This window comes from Phascolarctos cinereus, unplaced genomic scaffold (assembly GCF_003287225.1).
Source record: "Phascolarctos cinereus isolate Bilbo 61053 unplaced genomic scaffold, phaCin_HiC Scaffold_2;HRSCAF=192, whole genome shotgun sequence".
Taxonomy (NCBI): Eukaryota; Metazoa; Chordata; class Mammalia; order Diprotodontia; family Phascolarctidae; genus Phascolarctos; species Phascolarctos cinereus.
In genome coordinates, this window is record NW_027555625.1 from 45,397,513 (window position 1) to 45,419,398 (window position 21,886).

At 38.6% G+C, this 21,886-nt stretch overlaps 1 protein-coding gene across 2 annotated transcripts in view; it reads right to left on the reverse strand.

Moving 5' to 3' along the window:
• PHLPP2 (PH domain and leucine rich repeat protein phosphatase 2) overlaps positions 1-21,886 on the reverse strand; it is a 106,172-nt gene that overhangs the window by 38,216 nt on the left and 46,070 nt on the right. For both annotated transcript variants that reach the window (XM_020963607.2, XM_020963605.2), the window contains exons 4-6: positions 6,317-6,507; positions 5,763-5,888; positions 4,285-4,439 (exon numbers count right to left, since the gene is read on the reverse strand). In XM_020963607.2, the coding sequence (XP_020819266.1) occupies positions 4,285-4,439; positions 5,763-5,888; positions 6,317-6,507 (472 nt within the window). The remainder of the gene's footprint in view (positions 1-4,284; positions 4,440-5,762; positions 5,889-6,316; positions 6,508-21,886) is intronic.

Sequence of the window (21,886 nt, forward strand, 5' to 3'; positions counted from 1 at the left end):
ATGAGTTGCAGCCAAACTCATTTTCAGAAGCAAATTTATAGCTCACATTTTCTTAATGTTTTACTGTTCTACTGCCTATTTTATTGAGTATTTTGCCTATGAAAACAAGTTTGGTTCCAACCCACAGGTTTTGATGTTTGACATTATCATTTAAAAATATCCTACTACTGTTTTTCTGAATGCTTCTTTAACTAAATCTCTAATAGTTTTTAGCCTCTAATTAGTTTTACATTTGCTCATGTTACTTAATTCTAATTTTGTTGCACTATGGTCTGAAAATATGGCATGTATTAACTGCTGCTGTTTTGAATTTATGCTGTTTCTTTATGACCTACTGCGCAATCTATTTTTATGAATGTTCCATGTGTTCTTAAACAGACTGTACAGTTTTCCTCATGTATCTATTAATTTCAATTATTGAAAAAGCAGTTCAAATCTTACTTCTCTATTATTTATCTTTATTTGACTTATCACATGTTGATATGGGGGCAATTCAGGTTCCTTATTATATATCTTTGTCTATCTCTCCTTGTGTCACTATTAATATCTTTTGGCTTTCAGTGCTGAATTGTTTGGTGCATATAATTTGAGAATTGTTACATATTTGTTATTTTTCTTTTCACTATGATTTACTGTTTTCTTTAGTTTTTTTTTTCTAATTTAAGTTCACCTTGTCAGATACTGTTACTTCTACCCTTGCTTTTTCTGACCCTGTAGTTTTTTTGAGACTAACCTCTTCATTTTAATTTAGCTATATACATTTTTTCTTTAGAAACTGACAGGCACTGATTTTGATCCATTCAAATAATTTCTTTTGATATTTACAAACTCTCAATTATACCTCCCTAAGTTTTAACTTCCTTTTTAGTGTAGAAATTTTGCCTTTGAGACCATCAGCTTCTTTCCCTTCTTCCTTTTTTTTTTTTTATTTCTTATCGGAGCTAAACTACTTTTTGGAGTACTTTCATTTTTTCTTGTTATGAAAATTTAAAAATGACACATGAATTCAAACACTGTTTTTATAATAAATATGGTTCTTTTTAAAAAATGTCCTTTATATGTATGTTAATAATATGCATTTTTATTCCAAACTAATTCTGTTGTTTTTATTTTAGTTGGAAAAGATTACATAACTTATTTTTACATTTGTATTTATATTAAATCTTAGGGGATAGGGATAGAGATTTGACTTGTGATTCATAATTATAGGAACTTCTGGGTGTGGAAACTATCTACCAAAGCAAGTCTTCACCTTAACTGCAATTTTTTCTCTCAGAGAATTGTCTAGAGCACTGAGGTTAAATAATTTGCCCAGTGTCACACACAGAGCCAGAAGGTCATGGATCAGGATGTCAGTTTCCTCAAAGCCTCAATCTGGCTAGCTTTCTATCCAAAATATCAAGCTGTCTCTAATCAAATCTTAACTAAATTTAAGCAGCTTAAAAATGTATTATTTTTACTAGTCATTTACCAGTCAATTCAGATTTCTTCTTCCATTACTTATTCTTTAGTGGTAGACTTTTATCGAAAAATTCTACCAGGTCCTTGTTTGTCTTTGACATGAATTCCTTTGTTTCAAAGCAAAATGGTTTTATCTGTATAATACGTAATTTTGGGGCCCAATCCTAACTTAAAAAACTTTTATACATAGACAACTTTGACATTTTTCCTTTGTCGCTTTTGAAAAGTCTGATTTTAGAACGAATGTTATTGCTTTAACAATGTGATTTTTCTTTTCTTTTCTTTTCTTTTTTTTGAGAATCTTACTGCAGTACAGGTCCTTTAGACTGAAGAAGTTCTTCATGAAGTAGCAGATTGGAGTGGTAAGTGTACTCCAGGTGTGCATCAAAAAATTTTTACTTAAATAATTTTTTTCTCTTTGTCTGCAGTTTTACAATCCTGTGCCTTAGTAAGGCAAAGTTGAGATGTGTCTTTGCCCTCATATATTCTCTTTAGAGTGTTGCCTGACCTAGCATATTATGTACAACTTTTTTTAGGTACTCTAAAGTTCCTAGAGACAAGGGTACCTAGCCTGGGTCGGGAAGAACTGAGCTCAAATCTGGCCTCAGACACTTACTAGCTGTGTGACCTTGGGCGAGTCACTTAACCTCTGTCTGCCTCAATTTCCTCAAATGTAAAAGAGGTAACAATAGCACCTACATCCTAGGGTTACTGTGAGGATCAAATAAGATCATATTTGTCAAGTCTTCAGCACAGTGTCAGGCACATAGTAAGCATTATATAAATGTTAGCCCTTATTATAATTAGCTATTATTACTCTAACAGAGTGTCTAGATTAGCTGAGATCTCAGAGGATACTAAAATATATAAAAACAAAGACCCTAATGTTTGTGTCTCTTGCTTTTGTCTTCCAAATCTGTACTATGTTCTGTGTAACATCTCAATGCTTTTTCAGTCTCGTCAGTTTCCTGGGGAGGTTCTTAAATTTTGTTTTTATTCTGTCTTTTCTTGGTTATCTGCTGTGTCCAAAGAGGCTTCAGAACTTGGACAATGCACTATAGGTTTCTGACTTCTTGTTTCATCTTTGTGCTTTTTAATGCTTTGTTTTATTTCCTTTAAAATATCTACTATATGGTTTAACTTTCCTGTCCGTTTCCACATTTCCATTTCATCCCCTAATGTGGAGAGTCTTACTGCAGCACAGGTCCCTTAGACTGCAGAAGCTCTTCATGGCGCAGCAGATGGGAGCAGTAAGTATGTCCCAGGTGTGCAGCAAGAAGGACGTGCTGGTCTAGCTCGTGGCCAGGGGACTGGCTGTAGGTTTGAGTGGGGAGGCAGAATTCTCCAATTTCCAGAATGGTAGGGAGTTAGCAGGTGCACAGGTGCTCCCTGGGGTGTGGGGCCACAGCAGGGGTTAAGCCTGACCCCCTAGCACCTGATTTTTCCAGTGCCTCACTGGACTAGAGGGAAACTCTGGCTTTTGTCCTAATGCAGATGGTATGGACCTAGACATGCAGTTCTGAGAGTCTTAGAAATTTTCCGTCTCCACCTGAAGACTAATTGGGGGGGCTAATGGATGAGAATCCCTGTCATCTTTGGCTGGTAAGGTCAAACTGCTAGAAGTCCTTGATTGTAGTCAGAATAAAAATGATCACAGCTGAGGACACTCCTTCCCTTGTTCTATTCTGGTCATTCTGGAATACTGGTGGCAGTTCCTAACACCTGAGACGTGCTTTTGCTCCCTGCTCCGTGAAAGGGGTCTGAATTCTGCACGAGCCACAGGCTGCCTCTATGATCTTTATTCAGGAACAAGTCCTGACTCTACTGAACCTGTTAATGCTATTGAGAAGAATGGGCCAGAGAACCTGCCCCTAAGAGACAGAGGTACATGCTCTCATTTTTATATGACTACTTCTAAATAACCACATTTATTAAGTAAAAGATATAATTTAAATAGCTTTTGTTAGAACAAAACCATATTAATGATTATATTATTAAAGTTTTGGGAACAAATTTGAACCTAGTTCCTTATAAACTACTAAGTTTCCTCCAATAAAGGTAGTTTTTCTATTTGCCTATGTTTTGAGAAACAGGGTCAATAAGTGAACCATGACAGAGTTCACAATTTCAAAACAGGAGCTGGCAATTCCCTGACTTCTTTACCTGGTTTACGTAGATGCTCTCAGGACCTGAAATTTGGAGAGAAACAGGCTTGGTGCCTGGTAGTAAAGCAGGAAGAACTGGAAATATAAACTACAGAGATCATAATGTTTTAAATTGGGGAGGGTGGAAGAATTAGCTCCTGGAGAGAGAAAAGAGTAAGGGCAGAATGTATCTAAGAACTGAAATACTGACCCTGAAATCTTAAGGAAAAAAACATGCCAAAAGCAATTTATTCCAGAGGAAAATGTTGGAAATAGTTTATCTTAGTAATATACTCTTCCATGGAACTGCAAATCTATCTTGCCCATCACCAATGACAAGATCTCACCTAACAGGCAGTCAGGAAGAATAACAAATTATCTCTTAAGAACGCTCTGTGTTATGCACAATAAGTATTTAAGAAATGTTTGTCAAATTGAACTGAAAGTGGTAGCTACATTTCTGGGAATCCTATTGCCTTGGGGATAGCATTGCTGAAATAAAGGGGACAGTGTAAAAATGCAAGGTAAAAAAATGTAAAATGGAGACAAATTATATGAGTAAATATGGTAACTGAGCACATTCACTTTCAGGCACAGACCATTAAGATATAAATAGTTTTTCAATTTTAATCCAGTAGTCTAAGACTCTACAATGTAAAGGAAAATAGCTCTCACACACCTGTAGAGACAATCAAGGCCTCCTGGTCTTTCTAATTGCATGAAGTTGTGTCGCAAGTTGAGGTAGGTGATGTCTTGACTATAGAAGAGATGCTCAGGAACCTCCTCAAGGCTATAACATGAGAGATCAACTGTACTTATCCTCTGCGACACCACCTGAATAAGCCAAAGAAAGTTGCGACTTAGCAAGTATATTAGTACATTTAAGAAACAGCTGAGGATGCAGCAAACATGAAGAGCAGCACTGATTACAAGGATGTACAATAATAACCAGGCAAAGGAATCAGGTTGCAATCAGAAACATCAGTTAATTTTCATTTCTTCCCCATCTCACCCCTTGTCTCCCCCATCAAGCTGAATGTTGTTTACAAAGAGGTATAAATAATCCAAAGAAATGAAGAGCCACCAAACATCTATGGATAAGTTGTTATAAATTAAATTACCAAAGGTGAAAGTTAGTACTTCAAGCCACAAGACAAATTTAAGATTATTCAGTTTGTATAAATATAAAAGCTGCTTTTAATAATATGCCAAAGTATGGGATAACTACTCACGACAAAAGCCAGCCTTAGAGAAATGAGAATTCAATGCAATACAATGTTTAAACTATAGAAATTTAAGGGTTAATTGAAGGGTTAAAGGTTGAATCGATAATGTAATATGGACTAGAGAAACAAGTTAAGAAAAAATGAGGAAATGCCACGAGGAAATCATTTATGCTTTGATTACATATCTCCACACTAAATAATTGCAAGTTTTATTGCTTCGGCAGTGCTTGGATTCAAGGTTAACTGTTTTAACTTTTAAAATGAGTATGCAAAGCTAGTGTACAACTAGGCAGAAAGAGGCTAGGCTAACAAGGGAATCTAAGTAAACTTTTAAAGTTGTTGGCCTTTATGGATTTAAAACAGCAAACATGCTAAGAGGCCAGGTAGGTGCCCATAGCAAGCCAAAAAGAAGACAGGTCTTTACAATTAAATGATGATCTAGAATGACAATATTACAGTTCACTGCCATATCACTAAGGATAAAATCAGAAAGGTACAGAGCAAAGAGTACTGAGATACAGGGGAAATGGATTCTAGTCCCAGCTCTAGCACTCATTAAGCTACATATTCTTGGGAAAGTAATTTGATATTCATTTCCTTATTTATCAAAATAAGAGACAGCAACGGCTTTACCTACCTACCCTAAAAGGGGTGGTATAAGGATAAAATTAGTTAATTTATATGAAAATCTTTTTTGAAGTACAGCTATACTTTTATGCTCAACATATATATGGATCTATGTATGCGTAAACATATATGTTGGAATTATATTTACAGAACATATAATAGCCTTTGAATAAGCTGTGTATTTGAGTGCAGACTCTTCCCAGAAATGCATTATCACTCGTTATTTATCATTTATGGAGACAGCCCAAGAAGGAGAGCTGAGAGCTAGAACACAGTCCTAGGGGAGTAAGCGCAGTCCCCGCACCTTGGAGGCCTGCCGATGCCACCGCTGGCACTCCGCCAAGGACTCAAAGCAGACATGGTATGTCGGAGCCTGCGCTCCTGCAGAGCTGAAAGCGAGGCTGTGTTGCCGCCGTTTCAATTCTTCCACCTGAAACAAGAAGACAAAGGGATCATAGGGAGAGGCAGGCTCCATGATGACCCCAGTTAGGCACCAAGTAGGGGAATCACAAGATATAAAGAATGGTCATCATGTTAAGTAATTCCCTTGAACTCATAGGTAAATGATGACTTCATATCATTCATTTGTAACACAAACCCAGAATGTAATTACTTTTGAGGAGTGGCAAACAATTTCACTGTAAGAATATGTGCAAAACCAGAAACTATTAAAGGCAGAACCTCTGATACTCACAATTTCAGAATTCTCAAGGTAGGCTTATAAATGTAAGAGCCAAAATTATATTGTTATATTGAAAACACTTCCAGAATATAAAATACAAGCAAGTATGGGTCAGTCTTTTCCTTACCTAAAGTAACCTAAAAGAATGAAGAGTAACTCTCATCTGTCATTCTCACCTTTCCCCCAACAAGGGGCAAAATGTGCATCTTCCCAGTCTGGCAGTCTTTCACTGAAGACACAATCAGGCAAGTCCCACAGAGAACAACTAAGCGCTCAGCCCACTTATGAAGCTGGGTCTTTCCCTTGCGTACGGTATAGACGCCAGATAACAGAATTCGGTCTAGATGGTCCATCTGGCAAGGTTTTTCTGAAATAAAAAGTACATTACTGTTTACTAAATAATGATAGTCTTATCAAACACATATGCCAACAAATTAAATCAATAAGCATTCACTACGTGCCAGGCACAGTGCTAAATGCTGGGAATACAAAGATGGATAACCAAAAAGAAAGCCAATCACTGCCCTCAAGGAGTTTATATTCTACTGGGGAAAGAATACAGAAAAGGAAGCTGAAAAAGAAGGTACCTGTTGCAGAGGAGTGGAATAGTAAAGAAGGAAGTCTGGAGAGTTCAGAGATAAGTGGTCAATCACAGCAAGTATCATAGGATAAAATATTAAATGTACCAACGAAGACATTACATTACACGGGCATAAGATTTCTGGCCTACCAAGTCAGTCAGTCAACTATCACTTTAATTAGCATCTACTCTGCGCTAGCAACTGTGCTAACTGCTGGGGAAATAAAGGCAAACGACAACCCCTGTTCTCAAAGAACTCACAAGGAACAGCAGGCAAACAACCATGTGCAAACAAGATACAAATAGGACAAATTTGGGGTAGTTTCAGATTAAAGAGGACTAGGAAAGGTTTCAGAAGACAGAACTCAGCCGGGATTTGAAAGAAGCCAGGAGGTAGAGATGAGAAGGGAGGGCATTCCTGGCATGGAGCACAGCAAGCAAAGCTGGAGGACCAGCCAGGAAGTGAGGGTCACTGTATCACAGAGTGTGTGGAGGAAACTAAGGGGTAAGAAGACTAAAAAGGCACCAAGGGCTTGGAAAGACAAATGTAAAACAAAGGATGGTCTACTTGATCCTACCAGGGAATCACTGAAGTTACTGAATACGGATTAGGGGAGGAGGGCGAGATATGGTCAGAGCTGTGCTGCAGGGAAGATCAACGTGACAACTGAGTGGAGCATGGATTAAATGGAGGAAGAGACTCAGCACAACCAATCAGCAGGCAACTGCAAAGTCCAGGCAGAAAGCAGAAATGACAGGACAATGACAATTTACTGGATATGGAACGAGAAGAGTGAGGAATAGAGATGACATCTAGGTGGTGAATCTGGGCAGTGCAAAACACTGAACCTGAAGTTAGGGAATACCTGAGTTCAAATCTGGACCTAGACACCTAACAGCTACATGACCCTGGGCAAATCATTTAACTTCTGTCTGCCTCAGTTTCCTCATCCAAAAAATGGGGCTAATATCAACTACCTCACAGGGTTATTGTGAGAACCAAGTAAGATATCTGTACAGCACACTTAGCACACTGCCTGGCACGCAGTAAGCATCTTTTCTTAAATGCTCATTTCCTCCTTAAAATAATGCTTTATAACTGGCTAAAAAGCATTCCTGGAAAGTTTGTAGTTTTCTATAAGCACCATTCAATCTGAATTTTAGCAGAACTATGGTTAAAGTTTTATTTAGGGATATAATTACATTGGTGTAGCATATTTTGCCAGGAAGCAGCGAGGTGTCTCAGTGGACAGAATGCTGTGCCTGGAGTCAGGAAGACCTGAGTTCAAATCTGGCCTCACTCACTCACTAGCTGTGTGGCCCTGGGCAAGTCACTTAACCTCTGCCTAATCCAGTAGAGAAGGAAATGGCAAACTACTCCAGTATCTTTGTTAATAAAATCTCATATGGAATCGAGAAGAGTCAGACACAACTGTACAACAATAACAAGAAGCATATTTTGAACTTTATTTCATATGACGATCAAATAGAATGGACATATATCAAATGCTTTGTAAAAATTAAAGCACTAAACAGGGTATTCTGAAACTCTCTGTAGTTTTAAGATGGCTTACAGGCTAGTTATTATTATTATTATTATTATTATTATTATTATTATTATTATTATTATTATTATTATTATTGCTGCCTATATAAATCTTAGCTGTTACTATTTTTTTCACATTAAAAGGAAAACTGTTGCATGAAAATGTCTAGCCTTTTCTGAATATAAGCTGAAATTCTTAAATGGAAGTGTTAAGATAAATCTAGCTCATTGTTAAAATTCATGTTTGTTAAAAAAATAGCACCCTACTTAGTATCTCAATCTGGACTTTCTATATCTGTTTGTCTTGTTGAATTTAAAGAGACTTCAGAAGTATCTAAAAAACATGAAAAAAAAGAGTTCTAATGATTTTCCAAGAAAAGGCATATGTGACTGATGAACTGCTAACAAGTGGGATCAACACAAACACTGCAGCGACCTATCTTTGCATAAGATGATTCTGAGGCCCACAGGCGGGCAACACTACTCCTGGTGTCAGGTTCAGACTCAAGTGTTACCATCAATGTTTGTAAATGGGGATGGCACTACAGCAAAATGCAGGCAAAGGAAATCTTCTGAGATTAAGTGGCTACATTCTATTTTTCAATACAGAACTTGAAATGAATCAATAGGATTTTTGTCTACTTAGAGTATTTTAAATGTCTTTTCAAAAATATGTACCACTAATTCTCCTTTCCACTATTTGTTGGAAACAATAACCTTCTTATTGAAGGCTAAATTATTAGTGAGTTTACTTTCACTGCAAAACCATTTTTGTGGCATGTACCAGAACCAAAAGTTCATTCCATGTTAAGTAGCAACTGGCCATTTGCTCTTAAGTTTCTAATTTTCAAAATAATTTTTTAACATTCTATTTAAGAGATTGAAAGAAAATATGAAAGACCCTTCCTTTATTAAATAGGATACTCCACAACTCAACAAAAGATTATTTTAAAATCACATCACTTTCTATACCTGATATTTAATTAAAAGGGAACTCCGCAAAAACATGATTTTACTGCAGCTATGTCTTTGTTTCTGAATATAATTTAACATTTTAAAATTGTCTGATCACCTATTATAAAGGTAGACATTAAATTAATGGTAATTAATCTATAATTCCTTGGATTTCTTTTCCTAAATCCTTGTTCCTTTAAACTCCGAATTTTATTTCAGAGGAAACTCCTAAATCTGCCATCTCTCAGAAGGAAGCAATCAGTTTTGTTTGGGATGACTCATTTCTTTCTTACTTCACGTGCTGTTTTGGTAATAGCTTTGTAGGATTGGCCAGAAGCAAAAAATGCCTGAAGTCTTTATATTAAGAAAAAAAAAATTTGTTGATAGTGATAACAACTAGTACCAGATAATTCAGACTTCCATTTCAGAAGTATACTGGCCCTAACTAGAACAATTTGTACATTTAGAGAAGGCAAAAAGAAGCTATAGGCTTTAAAAAAAATGTAATTTTGGTACAAATGTAAAGGGATCATCAAAAAATAATACAAGATGTCCCAAAAGTCTTAGTGCCATTTAATAGCCTTAAGTTATTAAAGATTAAAACTGCCCTAAGATTTTGGGAACAATCAGTACAGATGCCTAGGTCTTAGCAACAGGTTGCTTTACTAAAGGAAGCTTTCACTCTGCCCCATCCCAAACATTATTTATACCTGTGAAGCACAATTACATGTTCAACCCAATCCCCCACGTTTTCTAAACGTACACAGGTCTGATGAGAATAGATTCCCAGACCGAAACACGGGCAAGACAACATAGACGGGCTGTACCATACTCAAAGTACTCTATTTACTAACACTAATATATATGTAGATATGTGTATATATGTGTATATGTGTAAATGTGTATATGTGTATATGTGTGTGTGTGTGTGTGTGTGTGTGTGTATGTTCTTCACAACTGATGAAACAAAACGGATTTTCTGATTAACTCAAATTTCAAATTCACTCTACCACTTTATTCTCTGAGTTTCTAGTTAAAAGTTATATACTAAGTTTTTAAATATCTGGAACACCATGAGGGCAAAATATCACAGAACTTTTTTTTACTTATCCTTCCATATGGAATCATAATATAGCTTACAAGCCAATACGTAAGAGGTATTATGATCCCATCATACAAACTGTGATGTTTCTTTGTCAACTACTTTGATACCTACCTATTATCTTATTCAAGATATACAAGGTTCTAAAATTATAGATAGCCTAGTATTAATGTGAGTGTGTTACCTGGGAGTTCCTGGTGGCTGGACTATTCCTTTTTTCCAAAAATGAAACAAAACAAAACAAACAAAAAAAACTATTAAAAATTAGATAGTTTGACTCCAGGTCCCTAAATGACTGTTCCTAAAGATAAATAGCTTAGGTACTCTGTATACATTCATTTCTGGCCTATAAATGTAATAAGAGAAAAGATAAACCATTAACTGCACAGTGATTGAGGACAAGGAAAGAGGGAAAAAAGAAATACATATTCAATTCAATACAGCAAGCATCTATTAAGCACTATCCATGCAAGAAGGCAGCTTGCTAGAACAATATAAACAAGAAGATGAAACACAGTGTCTGCCCTCAAGGAACTTACATACAGCTTATAAACAGAAAAGTGATGTCTCCCCCATTAGACTGAGCTCCTTGAGGGGCTCTTTTGCTTCTCTTTGTATCCCCAGCATTTAGCACAGTGCCTGACACACAGAGGTACTTAATGTTTAGTAATTGATAAATAAGTAAATATAAAATAATTTGAGGAGGGAGATTGTACTAACAACTAGGAAAATCAGAAAAGACTTCTAGATAAAGAGATAAGCCTTGAAGGAAGCTAAAAATCTAAGAGGCAGAGGTAAGGAAGAAGGGCAATCACGGTACGAACAGGGAGATAACACCTTGTGCCAAGGCAAGGGAAGCAGGAGAGGAGATACCAAATTCAGGGGAAAAGCAGGTAGGCTAGTTTGTAAACCTAGAAAAGTCAACCAGAAGCTAGACTGTGGAGAGTTTTAAATGCCAAGATGAGGAATCTGTATTTCTCCTAGAGGCAACAGGTTTTCGATGAAGGTGCTGAAGCAATAAAGTTGCTCTACCATAGCAATGACTTGGATTTTAAAAGGTCATGGCAGATGTAGTCAACTGGCCAGTTACATAAAACAATAGGCTTTTACCTCCCACATTTACAGGCCTAAGTGGAGACATCCACGGCCAGGAGCACAGATGGGCAACAAGGGAAGAATTCAAGGACAATTAACTGCCTTCAGCAGTGAGGCAAGCAGCGAACACCTCCAACATGGGGTAAGAAGGACAGGGAAGGAATATAAACAGTCAAGTCACCAGAGTTTGGGGCTTGATGGTGTTCAGGCTACAGCAGCTGGAAAGAATCCACAATAGTCCTGCAAAAAAATGTCCATATCTTTTGACTTAAGAGATTCTACCACAAAGGTGGTCAAATGGTACACTGGAAAGGAACTCTGGAATTAGAGGACCTGGTTTGAAATCCCTGCCTCTAATGCTTACTATCTGAGTCACCCTGGACAAATCACTTAACTTTCCTGGGCCTCAGTTTCCCCATCAGTAAAATGAGAGGGTTGGACTGGATGGACTCTGCAGTCTATTTCAGCTTTAAATCTGTGAATGACAATGGCACTATATTACACCAAAATACTTGTAGCACCACTTAAAAAAATTACAAACTAGACAATCAAACATGACCATTTCCATAATACAAAGATGAGAAGGAAGACTGTACATAAAACCATGAATTGACTGAAAACAACTTGTTCTTTTTAAAAGTACATTAAATATAACATGGTAGTACTAACACTGACCCATTGTCTGTTTTCCCCTATGAACTCCTCTCTGGTCTCCTCTGTATTTTTAAAATGTTTTATTGATACTCTTTCCTTTCCTCTCTTCCCTTTTCTCCCCATCACTATCACTCTACCTCTCTCCAAATGAAAGTATAGTCCAGCAAAAACACAAATCTTGGGTTTCAATGGATCTGTCTGGTAATACATATTCCATTTTGTACTTACAGCTCATCACTTCTTCACAAAGAGGTAGGAAGTATGTTTCATCATTAGTTTTCTGGACTGGTGATTGGTTACCTCGGTGATCACAATTTTAAGTCTTTCAAAGTTGATATTCTTTACAATGTTGAAGTGTTTCTATAATCTCTCTCTAAATCATCCTTTTTATCACTCCCTACTGCATATTTCCAATACGATGGCAAGTCCAAATTTCTTTAGTCAATTCCCAAGTGTTCCACTTCGTTTTCAATACTGTGTTGTAACAAAGCGTTGCTATAAATACTCCCAATTTAGTGACTTTCAGCATACAGTTCCAAATTCCTTTTCAAAATGAGTAGAATATTTTCAGCTCCACCAACAGTACATTAGGAAATAGTGTCACATTTTGTAGTAGAAAAGTAGAAACAAAATAGATGCCCACTATTTAAAAGGTGGCCAAACAAGCTGTGTACCAGAGATGTCAAAACAAAGGGGAAATATTTAATGAAATAAATAAAAACACAATACAATAAAGAAAATGTTAATTTGAGGTTTTCTAGGTCAATTAGCAGCTAGCAAGGGTCCTTACATTAGTGTCAAATTTAGCATCACTGGTGTACATGAATGTACTAGAACATTACTGTGCTATAAGAAATGATAACTATGGGAAGATTTATATGAACTCATGAAGAGTAAACAGAACCAGGAAAACAATATATACACATTGTTTATTGCAATCAAAACTGAATGCTGCAAAATTATGATTAAGTTAGGCCCCTAACAAGAGATACCAAAAAGCATACCTCTCTAGCTTCTTTGCAGAAGTGGGGATGACTACAGCTATGGAATATTGAGTATGTCAGACTTTTCTGAAAGACTGGTTAAGCTCTGCCAATCTTTTTTCTCTTTTTAAAATCTGTTATAAGGGACAGTTCTCTGGGAGTGGTAGGAGGAAGGATACTTTGGAAAATGTACATGATGTAAAACTAAATCAATATAATCTTTAAAACTATCCTCCAAGAGACTCCTCCCAGGTCTTAGTACAAACTCCAGACACTCCTTCCTTAGTATTTCTTCATCATAAAGGCACTGCACAATATATCGGAGAGACTGCTAGACAGTCAGGAGGGATCAAAGTTTGAATCACTGTACTACCAATTAATATGTAACAATAAGTGGAAACCAGTCAGCCTCCATTTCCTTGTCTGTAAAATGGGGATAATAATGTCTTTACTACTTTTCCTCACAGAGTTGTTATGGCGATCAAAAGAAATAATGCATATAACCCATGGTCCAACCTCCCCAGATGACACGGACTGGACACTGACCTAAAGGGTCCTTTTCTCTCTTTGGTCTGTTGCCCTTAGCTGAAGTTAATTCCAGGAAAATCTCCACATATATCTCCTGTCTAGGTTTCCACAGAAGCAAGCAAAAGGAGCCCCTAGCTCTGCCTGAGAGGGTGTGTGGGAAGAGGAGGAAAAAGAGAAGGAAGAGGAAGCAGGGAGAGTCCCAGTCTCAGGAACCAATCAGGAACTGGGCTTCTTAAAAATAAGGGGAGGTAATCAATCAGATGTTCCAAAGGCTCATCACCCAGTAAGCTCAAAAAGATAGGGGGGCCGGAAAAGAGGGGGAATTCATCACTTGATAGGAGTTAACTTCCTAATCAACCCTCTTTGCATATACAAACCCTCCTAGCTTTATTAACTTTAGTTACTTTAGGCATCTAAGGAAAGCTGAAACTGGTTTTCTAAGAGAACTATCTCTCTGAAAGTTTTATCTCTGATGTTTATCATAAGGAGGGTATTACTAACAGGGAGTGTGGGAGAAGGGAGTTTCCAGGAAGTGTTCCAGACTTTAAGGGAATCCATTAAGAAAAAGGCTAGACCTAGAGAAACAAGTTTTTCTAAACCACCACAGCAGTGAGAGGTTCATGTCTCAGGAAGAATATTATGCCAGTTTCGGGAAGCTGAGTTTTTGAAGGAAGAGACTGGGAAAAGAGCATCAATTACTGACTGTTGTAATAGTTCAATTAAAAGGTGAGAAGGGCCTGAACTAAGAGCAGTAGCAATGTGACTGGAGAAAAAGTGACTGATTCAAAAGATGTTATGGAGGTCAAAAATGACAAGACTTGTCAAGTGACTGGGTAACAATGGGAGAGGGATACAGAGTCCAGGTCCCCCTCTGGTTAAAAAACCTAACTGGGTCACTAGGAAAGTAAAACTCTTTAAAAGAAGGGTAGTTAAACAGAAATCACATAATCATCTCAACAGATGCAGAAAAGGCTTTTGACAAAATACAACACCCATTCCTATTAAAAACCCTAGAAAGCATAGGTATAAATGGAGTCTTCCTTAAAATAATAACTAGCATCTATCTAAAACCTTCAACAAGCATTATACGTAATGGTGACAAGCTAGAAGCATTTCCAGTAAGATCAGGAGTGAAACAAGGATGTCCATTATCACCACTGTTATTCAATATTGTACTGGAAACATTAGCTTCAGCAATAAGAGAAGAAAAAGAAATTGAAGGTATTAGAATAGGCAAAGAAGAAACAAAGCTGTCACTCTTTGCAGATGACATGATAATATACTTAGAGAATCCTAGAGAATCAAGCAAAAAACTACCTGAAATAATAAACAACTTTAGCAAAGTTGCAGGCTACAAAATAAACCCACATAAATCATCGGCATTTCTATATGTTACCAACAAAGCCCAACAGCAAGTGATAGAAAGAGAAATTCCATTTAAACTCATTGTAGATACTGTAAAATACTTAGGAGTCTACCTCCCGAAACAAACCCAGGAACTCTATGAACACAATTACAAAACACTTTTCACACAAATAAAGTCAGATCTAAGTAACTGGAAAAACATCAGTTGCTCATGAGTAGGCTGAGCTAATAAAATAAAAATGATATAATAAAAATGACAATTCTACCTAAGCTAATTTACTTGTTCAGTGCCATACCAATCACACTACCAAGAAATTATTTTATAGAGTTAGAAAAAATAATAAGATCCATTTGGAAGAACAAAAGGGCCAGAATATCAAGGAACTAATGAAAAGAAATGCAGGGGAAGGTGGCCTAACAATTCCAGATCTTAAACTGTATTACAAAGTAGCAATCATCAAAACTGCTTGGTACTGGCTAAGAAATAGAGTGGTGGATCAGTGGAATATGTTAAATATGCAAGACACAGTAGTCAATGACTACACTTGTAATGCAGAACATTATTTTACCATTTAGGTAGCAGGGACCTTTAAGCCATGAAAAACAGAAATTCCTGCTTAATCTTGCCCCAGACCTCTCTCCTCCTAAATCTAAACAATAGTGAAATGTACTCTTGCATAGCTCAGCATGGCCCTTATCTCTCTCCCTGGTACAGCTACACAGACCTGGACTGCTCAGGCCCCAGCCCTCAGATCATGTCTCTGGAAGCCTCCCAATTCCTTAGTAAGTTCCTGTCTTGTGAGAAAGCTTTCTCTTGTTGCAGAGCATTCTCTCATCAAGACAGAGGGAGAGGGGTGCCTTGCCCAGTCCAAGGAGTTTTGTCCTTGGCCAGCCCAAAGACTGTTCCTCCTGCCAGACTCCAAAGATCCATACCTCTGTCATCTCCCTCCCGGTCCGGTATACTCCCTGTACTTTCCCATCCATAGCCCCCAAAGACACCTGCACCTTTGGATTACCTCATCAGTGTTCCTGGCATTTCTTTCCCATGCTCTTTTCCATATAACCCTAGCTCAACCCCTGCTCAGGGCTGCTTGATTTGGGTGTGCATACCCCTTGCAGCCACGCGCGCTAATAAATCCACATTTTAAATTACGTCTGGGTCTCACTCGCCGATTTCTTGGTACAACGCAGTAATCTATTATTTGATAAACCCAAAGACCCCAGCTGCTGTGACAAGAACCCACTCTGAAAAAAACTGCTGGGAAAACTGGAAAAGAGTACAGCAGAAACAAGGCATAAACCAAAATCTCATACCAAACACCAAAGTAAAGTCAAAATGGGCTCATGATTTAGATATAAAAGCTGATACTATAAGCAAACTGGGAGAACAAGTAATAATTTACCTATCAGATCTATGGAGAACAGTACAATTCATGACCAAAACAGGAGACAGAGAACATTACAAAAAGCAAAATGGATAATTTTGATTACACTGAATTGAAAAGTTTTTGCACAAACAAAGCCAATGCAACTAAGATTAGAAGGAAGGTAGAAAATTGGGAAAGAACTTTTACAACCAGTGTCTCTGATAAGGGCCTCATTTCTAAAAAACATAGAATTAAGTCAAATTTATAAGACTACAAGCCATTCCCCAATTGATAAATGGTCAAAGGATATGAACAGACAGTTCTCAGATGAAGAAATTAAAGCCAGCCGTAGTCATGTGAAAAAACTGCTCTAAATCATTATTGATTAGAGAAATGAAAATCAAAATAACTCTGAGGTACCACATCACACCTATCAGATTGGCCAACATGACAATATAGGAAAATGATAAATGTTGGAGAAGATGTTGGAAAACTGGAACACTAATGCATTGTTGACGGAGTTGTGAAATGATCCAACCATTTTGGAGAACAATTTGGAACTATGTCCAAAGGGCTATAAAAGTGTGCATACCCTTTGACCCAGCAATAGCACTTCTAGGGCTACATCCCAAAGAGATTAAACAAATAGGAAAAGGACCCACATGTACAAAAATATTCATAGCAGTTCTTTTTGTGGTGGCAAAGAATTGGAAATTGAGAGGATGCCCTTCAACTGGGGAATGGCTGAGCAAGTAATGGTATACGAATGCAATGGAATACTATTGTGCTATAAGAAATGATGAACTAGGTGGCGCAGTGGATAGAGCACCAGCCCTGGATTCAGGAGGACCTCAGTTCAAATCCAGCCTCAGACACATAACACTTACTAGCTGTGTGACCTTGGGGAAGTCACTTAATCCCACTGCCTAGCCAAAAAAAAAAAAAAAGAAAAAGAAAAGAAAAACAGGTTGACTTCAGAAAAACCTGGAAAGACTTGTATGATCTGATGCTGAGTGAAGTGAGCAGAAGCAAGAGAACGTTGTACACAATAACAGCCACACTGTGGGATGACTAATATTGATAAACTTAACCCTTCCCAGCAACACAAGGATCTAAGACATCTCCATAGGCCTCATGATGGAAAATGCTATCCACATCCAAAGAAAGAACTATGGAAATTTGAATTGCTATTTTTTTTCCTCATCTGTTGAGTTCTGTTTCCTCTTTCTGATGGTTCCTCCTATTGGTTTTAATTTTTACTTACAACATCACTAATGTGAAAATATGTTTAATAGGAATGCAAATGTATAGCCTATATCAGACTGTGCGCCATCTTGGGGAGGGTTGGGGGCAGGAAGGGGGAGAAAAATTTTAAACTCAAAAGCATATGGAAGTGATTATTGATAAATCAAAATAAATTTTAAAAATTTTTTAAAAAAAGAAAAAGAAAGGGAAGTTAGAAGATTATCAGAAAGCATCCCTACAGTAAAGACTGAGTTATGAAGTAAAAACACCCAGTCACCCAATAGACAGAAATCAACATCTTAAGGCATTTAAAACTAATTTGTATAAAGCATTTAAAAAAGCTACTCCACAAAAAAGCAATCCCACAGAGGACAGCAGTAGCATGTTAATACCAAAGAGGCAGTATAGCACAGCTGAAAGAAAATTCTTTAAAAACTCAGTAGAATTCTACGTGATCTTTATACATCATTTCCTCTCGCCTGGCCTCAGCTTCACAAACCTACTGCATAGGATACTTATGCCAGGAATTTTTAGTAAGGAAGTGATGGATAGAGGTGATCTGGAGGTACTACAATGGGTCCCAAACAAAGAAACAGGTCCTCTACTTCAGTAATCTTTTCCTTTCTTCCAGGCCCATCAGACCCTAAATCCTTTTCTAGGTAATCCCCGCTACAGTGTTAGCAGATAAAGGTTACTACCCAGAGTATCTGCACTGTCATGTGGTACTCTTAAGAACAAAAGACTTTAAAACCTAAGGAATGAAGGGGAAGGACTTTGGCCTCAAGTGACTAAAGATTGTGTATTGATAAATTTACTGAAGGGACAGACTATCTTTGTCCCACCAGAAGCAGAACTAGTATTCATTCTCTAAAACTTTCACCCATTTTAGGGGAGGCAAAGAGGTATAAGGCTAAGAACAATGAGCTAAGTCAGAAGTGCTAGATCTGCCAGAGACTATTTATGGAACCTCTATAAACTTCAGTTTCCCATTTGTAAAATGAGGGGATAGGTTAGGTAACAGCACAAAACATAACTAGTCAGAGTAGCATCCAGTCTCCTTTCCCTCCAACTTACTACCCAATTACAAGCTCCTACTCTGGGAGCAGATGCCAGCTTTGCCCCTCCTCCATCTTATTTCCAGTGCTTTCTTTAGAGAGTTCTACACTAATCTGCATGGCTCAACAGAGTCACAGACAATCTGGAGAAATATGGGATTGGGAAAGACAGCAGAAACAGAGAACATCTAAGCACCCTCAAAATCCAAGTCTCTTGTGAACCTCAAGAGAGTACACCCTTGCTAGGACCTGGGGAGAAAGGGAGACAGAGAAAGTCTTCCAAAGGCAGCTCCCATACTATTTAAGAAGCTGGGTAGAATGGAGCACTGGCTTCCGTGCTCTTCCTCCCACCAAACACTCCATCTTCCCTACTTCAGCATTTTCGCTGGCTGCTTCCCATGCCTGGAATGTTCTCCCCCTCCTCATCTCCCCCTCCTGGGTTCCCCTCATTTTACAAATGAGAAACTGAAGTTTAAAGAGGTTCCACAAATAGTCTCTAACAGCTGACACTAAAACCGTCCACTGCTCTTTGCCCCAACTCCTGCTCTCACACTAGGCGACTTCGACACACAGTGACACTCCCTCAAATTCCCTAGCCTTCTAATTATTCCACTCACTCATTTCTAACAGCCCAGATACACATACCTTGAATTTACCACCCCCCACAAACACACCATTTGGTCATGAACTCTGACCTTTTATCTGATCACAACTTGTTTTTCCACTTCTCTCTCCGCCTTGCCACTTCAAGGCCTGCTCTTTGCTCTCACTGCCATCTCTAGTCCCTCTACCCCCAATTCTGTCTTGGGTCATCACCCTTGCACTGGCTCCATTCTCTTCCCTACCTTAGTCACTCCCACTATCCCTTGCTCAGTCTTACTCACAAGCTGCCGAAGGAGGCTTAAGAACATCATAAAGCCGAGCTGACTGGGTCCACTAAAAACTTGCTACATAATCCAAACTGGGCCCTCGCTGGAGCAAGGCCATCCGACTACACCTTCCTAATCAATTCATTATTCCACTCCCCGTAACATTTTTTCCAATTTTTTTGCATCCATCCTTATCTCCATAGTTCCCCCTCTCCCTAGCCTCTTAGCTGAGAAACTTGCCTCACGTGTAAGTGAATAACATTAAGGCCATTCCCTGAGAGGTCTCTCTCCTTCCTTTCTCCAGGTGACTTCTCCCCTAAAGCTTCCCACCACATTCCCTATTCTTAGAGAAAACAACACTATCCTCCCAGTCTCTCAGGCCCTCAAAACAGGTGTTACCTCCTCTCCTCGCTCTTTCTTCCCCAACATCAATCAGCTGTCAAGTCCTGTCACTTCTACTTTGAGAACAGCTCTCATAGAAGGCCCCTTATCTCTCCTCTGATACGTCTGCCACTCATGTAGTACAGACTCTCACCTCCCCAGACCAGGACTACTGCAATAACCTGCTAATGGGTCTCCCTGCCTCCAGTTTATCCTCCACGTTATCTCCCTTTTCAATGAACTCCTGTGGCTGGCTCCCTGTCCCCTGCAGGATCAAACAGAAAATCCTGTTTAGTTTTTCAAGCACCTTTCTCCTTTTCAAGTCTTCTTACATCTTACTCCCCTCCACATACTGCAATGAAACTGGCCTCCTTTCTGTTTCTTCCACAGGAGACTGAGCATTTTCCCTTGTTATCTTCCATACTGGAAAGGTCTGGCTCAGGGGTGGGAACCTGTGGCCTTCTAGGTCCTTGGGTGCAGCCTTCTGACTTAATCCAAACTTCACAGAACAAATCCCCCTAATAAAAGGATTTGTTCTGTAAAACCTGGATCCAGTCAAAGGGCCACACCTGAGGACTCAGAGGGCCACATGTGGCCTCAAAGCCATAGGTTTCCCTCCCAAGTCTAGCTCCTCATCTCCAGCTCCTGGCTTCCTTCAAGTCTCAGCTAAAGTCACAGCCTCTGAGATTATCCCCAATTTCTCCTCTCTATATCTTGTTTGTATATAGTTGCTTCATGTTTTCTCCCCAGTAGACTGTGAGCTCCTTGATAGCAAGGACTCTCTTAGGCGCTTTTTGTTTTAAAGAGGGGGAAGGGAAGGGTTAATAAATACTTATTAAACATCTACCACGTGTAAGGCACTATACTAAGCACTTTACAAATATTATCTTATTCATTCTCACAAAACCCCTGCAAGGTAGTTGCTGTTATTATCCCCATTTTACAGTTGAAGAAACTGAACCAAAATACAGAGGTTCATGATTTGCCCAGGGTCAGACAGCTAGGCCACACTGGACCTCAAGTCTTCCTGTCTCCAGGCCCTATGCTCCAGGCCACTGCATCATCTAACTAGCCTACAGTGCTTAGCGCAATACCTGGCACGCAGTAAATACTCAGTAAATGCTTGCTGACAGGCTGATTCTGCAATCCACTGTTCATACAACTACCACAGTGACACTCCTAAAGCATAGGTCTAAGTCACTGTCCTGCTCAAGAAATCTTAATGGCTCCCATTTGCTTTGGGAATAAAGCCCATATTCCTGTTTGGAAATTAAAGCCCTTGCTGACTTTCTTCCTCTAGTCTACCTTTTGAAACTGACCACTTTTTATTCTTCCCCCCACCCTTCCCCAGAAATGCTATACTTCAGCTATACAGGCCTACTTGTGCGATCCCACCTACAGAACCTTCTGTCTCCTTCCTGCTGCCTTCCCATGCCTTTGCTTTCCCTCCACAGCTCGGGACCCCTAAATCTCTTCGAGGTACAGCTCAAAAGCTACCTCTTCAAAAGACTTCTGAATCTCCCAGACTGTTCTAAATATCCTCCCAACTTTGAAACTACTTTGTATTTATTTTGCTTGTCCTATTATCTGTACACATGCTGTATCCCCTATATGTAATATAAACTCTTTTAGAATAAAGGGTCTCCCTTTATCACTTCTATTTCCAAAGGTTGGCACATAACTGTGAGCATATCCTGGGCCTTCTCTATAAAGAAACTCTCCTCTCTTATCAATTCACATGGGTTTACAGTAATTATCTCTATGCTGGTTTCGCCAAGATCAATTTATCCAGCCCTAGTCTCTCCTCCTAAGCTCCAAGCTCTGTATCACCAACTGCCTATTGGTGATGCATATTTACCTGGATGTCCCAAAGGCACCCAAAACAGAACTCATTATCTTTCCGCTTAAACTCAATTTGATCACCATCACTGTTGAATGCACCACCATCCTTCCAATACCCAGGCTGAAAACCTCAGTGTCATCCTTACTCATTCACTACACATATCCAATCTGTTGCCAACT